This window comes from Lithobates pipiens, unplaced genomic scaffold (genome assembly GCF_037356315.1).
Source record: "Lithobates pipiens isolate NorthernLeopardFrog02 unplaced genomic scaffold, aLitPip1_a1.2 Scaffold_16, whole genome shotgun sequence".
NCBI classification, from domain to species: domain Eukaryota; kingdom Metazoa; phylum Chordata; class Amphibia; order Anura; family Ranidae; genus Lithobates; species Lithobates pipiens.
Genome location: NW_027507748.1, coordinates 451592489 through 451601342, shown reverse-complemented (window position 1 = coordinate 451601342; position 8854 = coordinate 451592489). Strand labels below are relative to the sequence as shown.

The following is an 8854-nucleotide window of genomic DNA, read 5'->3' as shown; positions in this document are numbered from 1 at the left end:
GCTTTTAAAAAAACATATATAATGTTTGGGGGGATTACTTATAAGTCATTTTCTAGTAAAGAAAAATGATTTTCACGTGTAAACAAAAAGTACAGGAAAACGCCAGGTAAATTGTAGCAAAAAATGCAGATTTTGATGTGTGTGAAAATAAAAATGTTCCCTGGTAGACAGGCATGGATGGATGGGTGTCTTGTATGGTACCCTTGTGATTAGGGCTCTTCTGATTACAAGGCAGAGCCTCAGTGTAATAAGACATTCGGAGTCACGCCTGCCCCCCCTGTTGGGGGCGTGTCGGTGGGCGGAGCCGTGGTGTCTCGTGCTGTGCAGTGCAGCTCGCTGTAGGGAAGCGTAGCGGTGTCAGTAGCAATAGGTTTAGAGGGGGGATTCTGCGCATTGGAGAGCCGTGTAATTGTCATCACCAGCGGGAGGCGGAGGAGGAGGAGGAGGAGGAAGAATAACGAGCTCTGTGTCTGCTGAGCAATAGATAAGAGCCGGTGTACGTAGGTCCGAGTGAGGGGAGAAGGAGCGAGAAGCATGCACCTCCTCCTCGTCTATGTACTGATCCCTTGGATCCCCTGGAGCCGGGCTGAGGACAGCGCCATGGAGGAGATCGCTACAGAGAAGGAGGCTGAGGAGAGCCATAGACAGGACAGTGTGAGCCTGCTGACATTCATCCTGCTCCTCACACTAACTATCCTCACCATATGGCTCTTCAAACACAGGCGGGCTCGTTTTCTGCATGAGACTGGGCTGGCCATGATTTATGGTGAGACACAATGACGTTCATATGGGAGATGCACAGCGGTGACCCTGACGTCTCTGCATGGGATTGTATGGGGGAAGGTGCCCCCCCCCCCTTGTCCCTGGGCGGTGGGTGATAGGTGCCCCCCCTCCCCCCTTGTCCCTGGGCGGTGGGTGATAGGTGCCCCCCCCTCCCCCCTTGTCCCTGGGCGGTGGGTGATAGGTGCCCCCCCCTCCCCCCTTGTCCCTGGGCGGTGGGTGATAGGTGCCCCCCCCCTTGTCCCTGGGCGGTGGGTGATAGGTGCCCCCCCCCTCCCCCCTTGTCCCTGGGCGGTGGGTGATAGGTGCCCCCCCCTCCCCTCTTGTCCCTGGGCGGTGGGTGATAGGTGCCCCCCCCCTTGTCCCTGGGCGGTGGGTGATAGGTGCCCCCCCCCTCCCCCCTTGTCCCTGGGCGGTGGGTGATAGGTGCCCCCCCCCTCCCCCCTTGTCCCTGGGCGGTGGGTGATAGGTGCCCCCCCCCCTCCCCCCTTGTCCCTGGGCGGTGGGTGATAGGTGCCCCCCCCCCTCCCCCCTTGTCCCTGGGCGGTGGGTGATAGGTGCCCCCCCCCCTCCCCCCTTGTCCCTGGGCGGTGGGTGATAGGTGCCCCCCCCCCTCCCCCCTTGTCCCTGGGCGGTGGGTGATAGGTGCCCCCCCCCTCCCCCCTTGTCCCTGGGCGGTGGGTGATAGGTGCCCCCCCCCCTCCCCCCTTGTCCCTGGGCGGTGGGTGATAGGGTCCCCCCCTCCCCCTTGTCCCTGGGCGGTGGGTGATAGGTGCCCCCCCTTGTCCCTGGGCGGTGGGTGATAGGTGCCCCCCCTTGTCCCTGGGCGATGGGTGATAGGTGCCCCCCCTTGTCCCTGGGCGGTGGGTGATAGGTGCCCCCCCTTGTCCCTGGGCGGTGGGTGATAGGTGCCCCCCCTTGTCCCTGGGCGGTGGGTGATAGGTGCCCCCCCTTGTCCCTGGGCGGTGGGTGATAGGTGCCCCCCCTTGTCCCTGGGCGGTGGGTGATAGGTGCCCCCCCTTGTCCCTGGGCGGTGGGTGATAGGTGCCCCCCCTTGTCCCTGGGCGGTGGGTGATAGGTGCCCCCCCTTGTCCCTGGGCGGTGGGTGATAGGTGCCCCCCCTTGTCCCTGGGCGGTGGGTGATAGGTGCCCCCCCTTGTCCCTGGGCGGTGGGTGATAGGTGCCCCCCCTTGTCCCTGGGCGGTGGGTGATAGGTGCCCCCCCTTGTCCCTGGGCGGTGGGTGATAGGTGCCCCCCCTTGTCCCTGGGCGGTGGGTGATAGGTGCCCCCCCTTGTCCCTGGGCGGTGGGTGATGGGTGCCCCCTGTCCCTGGGCGGTGGGTGATAGGTGCCCCCTGTCCCTGGGCGGTGGGTGATAGGTGCCCCCCCCCCCCTGTCCCTGGGCGGTGGGTGATAGGTGCCCCCCCCCCTGTCCCTGGGCGGTGGGTGATAGGTGCCCCCCCCCCCGTCCCTGGGCGGTGGGTGATAGGTGCCCCCCCCCCCCCGTCCCTGGGCGGTGGGTGATAGGTGCCCCCCCCCCGTCCCTGGGCGGTGGGTGATAGGTGCCCCCCCCCCCCCGTCCCTGGGCGGTGGGTGATAGGTGCCCCCCCCCCCCGTCCCTGGGCGGTGGGTGATAGGTGCCCCCCCCCCCCCGTCCCTGGGCGGTGGGTGATAGGTGCCCCCCCCTGGGGGGTGGGGGATGGGTGCCTCCTCCCCTTGTCCCCGGGTGGGTGGGGGATAGGTGCCTCCTCCCCTTGTCCCCTGGGGGGTGGGTGGGGGATAGGTGCCTCCTCCCCTTGTCCCCTGGGGGGTGGGTGGGGGATAGGTGCCTCCTCCCCTTGTCCCCTGGGGGGTGGGTGGGGGATAGGTGCCTCCTCCCCTTGTCCCCTGGGCGATGGGTGGGTGATGGGTTACCCCTCCCTCCCCTTGTTCTCGGGCTGTGGGTGGGTTATGGGTGACCCCTGCATACCACAATGCCATGGCTGGGATTTTGGACAGAAGTAGTAGCTAGGGACTCCTCCTCCTCTCTTCCCCCCCCCCCACACTTTTTTTTTTTTTCCCCCCCCCCCCTTAACCACTTCAATACAGGGCACTCTTCTTCCCTGCCCAAGACAATTTTCCGCTTTCAGCGCTCTCACACTTTAAATGACAATTGTGGGGTCATACAACACTGTACCCAAGCTACATTTTTATAATGTTCTTCCCACAAATAGAGATCTTTTGGTTGTATTTGATCACCCCTGGGTTTTTTATTTTTTGCTAAACAAACTAAAAAAGACCAACGTTTTTGAAAAAAAAAAACGTTTTTCTTAGGTTGTGTTATGAAATTTTGTTTTCTTCTTTGCTGACGGGCACTAATAGGTGGCACTGACGGTTATTACTGATGGGCACTGAGTGGCATTTGTGGGTATTGGCAGTCGGTACTGATTGGCATGTTGGTGGGCACCTCTTGATGGGGGCTTCACTGATAATCAGTGTGCTGATGGAGCACCGAGGAAAGCACACAGAGCAGGGCTCGGGAGTGCCTCCCTGGCAAGAAGCTTGCTATTGGGGGCACTTGGAAGAAGGAGGAGCCAGGACCGCAGGTGGAGGACCCAAAAAGAAGAGGCTTCAATACAAACCAAAAAAAATCTCATTTAGGCTACTTTCACACTGAAGCGTTGCGGGCGTTGGCGGTGCTATATTTAGCACCGCTTTACCGTAGTTTTAGCAGCGATATTCAGCCGATAGCGGGGCGGTTTTAACCCCTGCTAGTGGCCGAAGAAGGGTTAAAACCGTCTGCAAAGTGAGTTTGCAGCGCTGCCCCATTGTTTTCAATGGGAAGGTGGCGCTTTAGGAGTGGTAAATACACCAAATATGGAGCTTGCAGGACTTTTTTTGACCATCCTGCAAGCGCACCGCTCCAGTGTGAAAGAAAGACAGACAGCAGTGACTGTTTCAGGGCACTTTGCAGGCTCTATTTTTAGCGCTGTAGCGCCTGCAAAGCGCCCCAGTGTGAAAGGGGCCTAAGAGGAACTGCAGTCTGCTCACATAATTTGTAATAAAAACATCTGTGCCATTCTGAAGCTTCCCTCCAACCACTTTGCATATTTTATATATACTGTGATTCTGTACTTGCCAAATATGCTGCAGAAATCTCCCTCCACTGAGTCTGGCCACATCCATTCTAACTGTGGGCAGCTGAAGCTGCTGTCTGTTCACTTCCTGGGTTTACACAGAGCCACACCTCCAGTCCTGCAGCTCTCATTGGCCCTCTTATGACTCACCCCCCCCCTCCCTTCCTGGCAAACTCTCACAAAAGTGAGAGAGAGCTGTGCATGATGTCATAAGCCTAGGCTTTTTACCACACAAGGAACAGGAAGTGGACTGTATAAGGTATTTACTGGCAGAAAAAAAATGTTTTACTATCAAAAGTTAAAACAACAAGGGCAGAAGATTTAATAGATGGTAGACATGTGCGCCGTCAATAAATTTTTGTTCCGTTTCGTATTAGCAGGTAATTCAAGTACGAAATTCAATTTGGATTCTTTAACTTTTGGTAACAATTACGAATGTTCGTTATGATGAATTTCATTAGGGGCTCCCGCCATCTCTGTGCTGTGTCGGTCATGAGGGGCTCCCGCCATCCCTGTGCTGTGCCGGTCATGAGGGGCTCCCGCCATCCCTGTGCTGTGCCGGTCATGAGGGGCTCCCGCCATCCCTGTGCTGTGCCGGTCATGAGGGGCTCCCGCCATCCCTGTGCTGTGCCGGTCATGAGGGGCTCCCGCCATCCCTGTGCTGTGCAGACTTCCTGGGTTTTTTAACTTCATCATAACAAATAATCCTAATTAGCGAACATTCTTATTTTGTCCAATTCTGAATCTCCCTTTGATTACCAGTCTCCCACTCCCAAATTAAAAAAGGTAATTTTTCCAACCCTCACTCCGCAGCAGAAGAAAACCTGATTGGTCAACAAAACACCAGTCACGTTTCCGTTGTAATGGAATTTGGATCCGAAATTTGTAAATGAAATTTCGTACAAAATTTGGAAGCATAGCAATTCGTATTTCGGATCCTCCCGAATTTATGGAAATTCGTATGAATTTTAGATTCGTACAAAATGAATTGCACATGTCTAATAGATGGAAAGTTGAAAAAAAGTGTCTGACGGTCTATGGCAGTGATGGCGAACCTTGGCACCCCAGATGTTTTGGAACTACATTTCCCATAATGCCCATGCTCTCTGCAGTGTAGTTGAGCATCATGGGAAATGTAGTTCCATAACATCTGGGGTGCCAAGGTTCGCCATCACTGGTCTATGGTGTCTCTCAACCCTTAAACTGACACTTTTGCTGGACAAGCTTGGTCTGTTAAAGGAAGTTGAAAAATAACATTTACTGACCGAATCACCATGGTGGGGGGGAAAAAAAAGCCCAAAGAAAAACAAAATGAATGCATGCAGCCACTGCATCTAAGGACTGGTATAATGCAATGTATTCCATTTTTGTTTTTGGGTGACTATAATTGCCAGCTGTATATAATGACCATAATGTGGGCGCTGGGATTGACCAAATTAGCATTTGGCGTTGTCACTTTGTCTTATCCGTAGCAGCAGATGGCTGTGCTGGCAAATCTCTTAGACGTCATTCATTCCATTCTTCTAACTAGTCCAAACTGTGTGTAGATCTGACTGCCGCTTCTCTGTGCTAACCACACCGGTGGTTTCATATCCGGTTTGATTTATTTCAGAGACATATCTACTAATATTCTAACACCATTGTCTGTCTATGGGTAGTGTTCTGTTTCTGCCATTGGTGTATTTGAAATGATAGCAATTTTGTGGATGTTTGACAGGTAGAGCTGTCGGCTGCCGGGCAGAACATGAGCTTGTGCTAAACGTCACATATGGTGACTATTGTGGCTTTAAATATTTATTGGCGGATCCTATTTCAGCAGGGTTGTTTTCGACAGGAACGGTCTGCCTTGAACAGCATGTTGTCTGAAATATGAGCGCCTGTCATGCAGACGCTGCTATTGGATGGGAACATCTGCTCCGACCAAGGCTTATCCTAACCAAAAATGAGCAAACTCATGGAAAAAGCCAGGAGCTAAATGCACATTTCCTCTTACCTAGCAGCAGATCTGTACTGACATCTAAAGTAGTCAAGATAATTACATGAAACAGTTACAGCTAAAGGTTCATTTTACCCAGTGGAAAGGGGCCAGTGTCTTGAATCAACAGCCTCCTTATATTTCTTTGAAATGCCATTGGTGAGATTTTCCGTAGAAGTATGGCCCCTACCCCTCCCACAAGGCCATTGCGTATGTGTCAACCACGCCTTGTATTTGTATTTTGGAGAACCCACAAGTGGCACGTTACTCTTTTACAGGGTCAAATCACCTATACCAAAAACTGCCTATGCATGGAAGGGGCACCTGTGCAGCTTGGACTAAAATTAAAAGGCCTACACCTAACGTAAGGGCATTATTTAGGTATTTCCTGAAACCTGGCCTGTAAAATGATGAGATGGCGTCATCCCATTCTGCCTTTTTGCTAACAATGCTTCAATGGAGAGCATAGTGGACAATACACCTTTTTAGTACGAAAACTAGAAAACAAGGGGTTCCCCTAGTGGTGGACTTTGGAGGCACGTACACCAGTTGAAGTCCATTCACACAGGGGCAACTTTGGATCCGACTTGAAGTCGCCTCAAGTCGCGCAACATGGTAAAATCAATGTAAGTGAATGAGAGCCGTCTTAATGTACACTACTGAAGTCGATCCGACTTCAGAAAAGGTTCCTGTACTACTTCAATCCGACTTCTAGGCAACTTGTACCCATTGATTTCAATGGAAGTTGCCTCCAAGTCGGATCCCCGGTCTTAATTGAAGCAACTTTCCAGGAAGTAAAATAGTTTTCTAGGCAAACCCCTCCCTCCCACAGAGCTGATTATAATGTGATTGGTCACTGGCAAAGTCCCCTATCCTGGAGGCAACTTCAAGTTGCCTTGTAAGTTGCCTCAAGTCATGTTGTGATTCATACTCAAGTCGTGTCCAAGTTGCCTCCCAAAGTCTCGCTGGAAGTTGTGTTGCCCCTGTGTGACTGGACTCACTAAGTATAATAAAATACATTTATTGATTAGATAAATAAAATCATATCATGGAGAAATTGAACGACATAATACATATGTTACAGAAAATTAGTAAACGAATCATTCTTTCGTAATATAATTAACCATAGCATTAGTTTCCCTACGCGTTTCACGATTCACGCGGTGAAACATCATCTTTCACATTAAAACAAAACATTTTTTTACTGTTTCATTATACACTTCAATAAATAAATAAAAAAAATGTATTTTTTTTCCCTAAAAAATGGCATTTGAAAGACTGCTCGGCAAACACAGTGCGACATAAATTATTGCAGCAATTGACATTTTATTCCCTAGGGTCTCTGCTAAAATATATATAATATTTGGGGGTTCCAAGTAATTTTCTAGCAAAAAATATAGATTTTTAACTTTTAAAACTATTTAGACTTTTTAACTGGTTAAACTTCCTGCATTTATACGTTGTTTAAAAACTTGGCAGATTGCCTGGATTTTTTCTTTCACACAGAAGTGTATCCCTTTGATCTAAGCAGAAAGTAATGTCGCCCATACACAGTTCAAATTTCGAAAGAATTTTCTTTCGAAAATCGCATCTAAGAATTTTTGTTTGTATTTCGCACCATTAGTGGGCTGCACCAACAGCCGATTTTCGTGCGGCAATCAAATTTGAGGAATCGGATATGTTGGAAATGTTTTGAAAAAATTTAAGATTTTTCTAATCCATGATGGGAGAATCGTGCGAGAAATGTAATAAGAGAAAAAAATGTGCATGTACAAGAAAAGAAAATGTACGGAGAGAAAAGAAGATTCCTGGCCACAAATTCTTTTCTGTAGTAACATGGGGTGAAATTGAAGGCTTGGTTGGCTGAATGTTGAAAATCACTGGTGGCATCATCGGATCACAAAAAATAACTTTCTGATTTTGATAAGAAAATTTGTTTGAAATTCCACCCATGTATGGCCTGCATTAGTTAAAATGTTTCTTGTTAAAAACTTGGCAGACTGCCTGGATGTTTTCTTTTGACAGCTGAGTGAGCAGATGAGTCTCTCCACTTGTTATATGAAAGAATCAGCAAACTCCGCAATAGAGATCATTAGGGGGTTGAATGGAGAGCACAATTTTTTAAAAATTAATTATGCAGCTTTACTGTTGTGCGCAAGAGTTCTATAGGTGGACATAGATGGATGGAATTTAACCACTTGCCGACCGCGCCATAGCCGAAAGATGGCTACAGCCCGGTCGTGTTTTTCTAGGTGAATGTCCATGGACATCCTCCCAGAATCTTGCTCTCGTGTGCCCCCCTCCCGCAAACATCCACGACCACCGGGTCCGGAAGACCCGGCGCATCACGGATTATGGTAAACAGCTGTTGGTAGTGGCCGTTTACCATGGTATCGCTCCGTCAAATGACGGAGCGATCACTTGTAAACTGGCGTCATGTCATGATGCTGGTTCCTCCCTCCCCTCTCTGTACTGATCGGTACAGTGCGAGGGGAGAGGGGGAGAGATGGCAGCAGTGCTGTGGGCTGGATGTGTAGTACCCACAGCGCTGCTTAGTGCCAGTACTCTGCAATACATTTTAACAGAAACAAATAATTATTTTTATTTTTTTTTATCTAATTTTCAGTCTTTTTTTGATTTATAGCGCAAAAAAAAAAAAAAAAAACTGCGGCGATTAAATACCATCAAAAGAAAGCTCTATTTGTGTTAAAGGACAAAAATTTCATATAGGTACAGTGTTGCATGACTGAGTAATTTTCACTCAAAATGTGAGAGCACCGAAAGCTGAAAATTGGTCTGGTTAGGAAGGGGGTTTAAGTGCCCAGTGGTTAACCAGGTCAGCAGGGACCAGCCAAATTTTGATCAGTGTGTGGCCAGCCCTGTTTTGCAACTGTCGATTGTTAGATTTGACTTCTTAGTAGGAAAATCTTTGTTGCTCAGCAGCTGTAGCCAATAAGTATATCTTGACAGCACCAATTTAAATC

The 8854-nt window shown here is 49.9% G+C and overlaps 1 protein-coding gene across 2 annotated transcripts in view; it reads left to right on the top strand.

The window, feature by feature from the left end:
• Positions 1 to 365: 365 nt before the first annotated feature.
• The window catches only part of SLC9A7 (solute carrier family 9 member A7), a 134735-nt gene continuing 126246 nt past the window's right edge, over positions 366 to 8854 (top strand). The window contains exon 1 of one of the 2 annotated variants that reach the window (XM_077482799.1): positions 366 to 766. In XM_077482799.1, the coding sequence (XP_077338925.1) occupies positions 535 to 766 (232 nt within the window). In that variant the 5' untranslated portion in view covers positions 366 to 534. The remainder of the gene's footprint in view (positions 767 to 8854) is intronic. The other variant, XM_077482800.1, reaches the window with a different exon arrangement.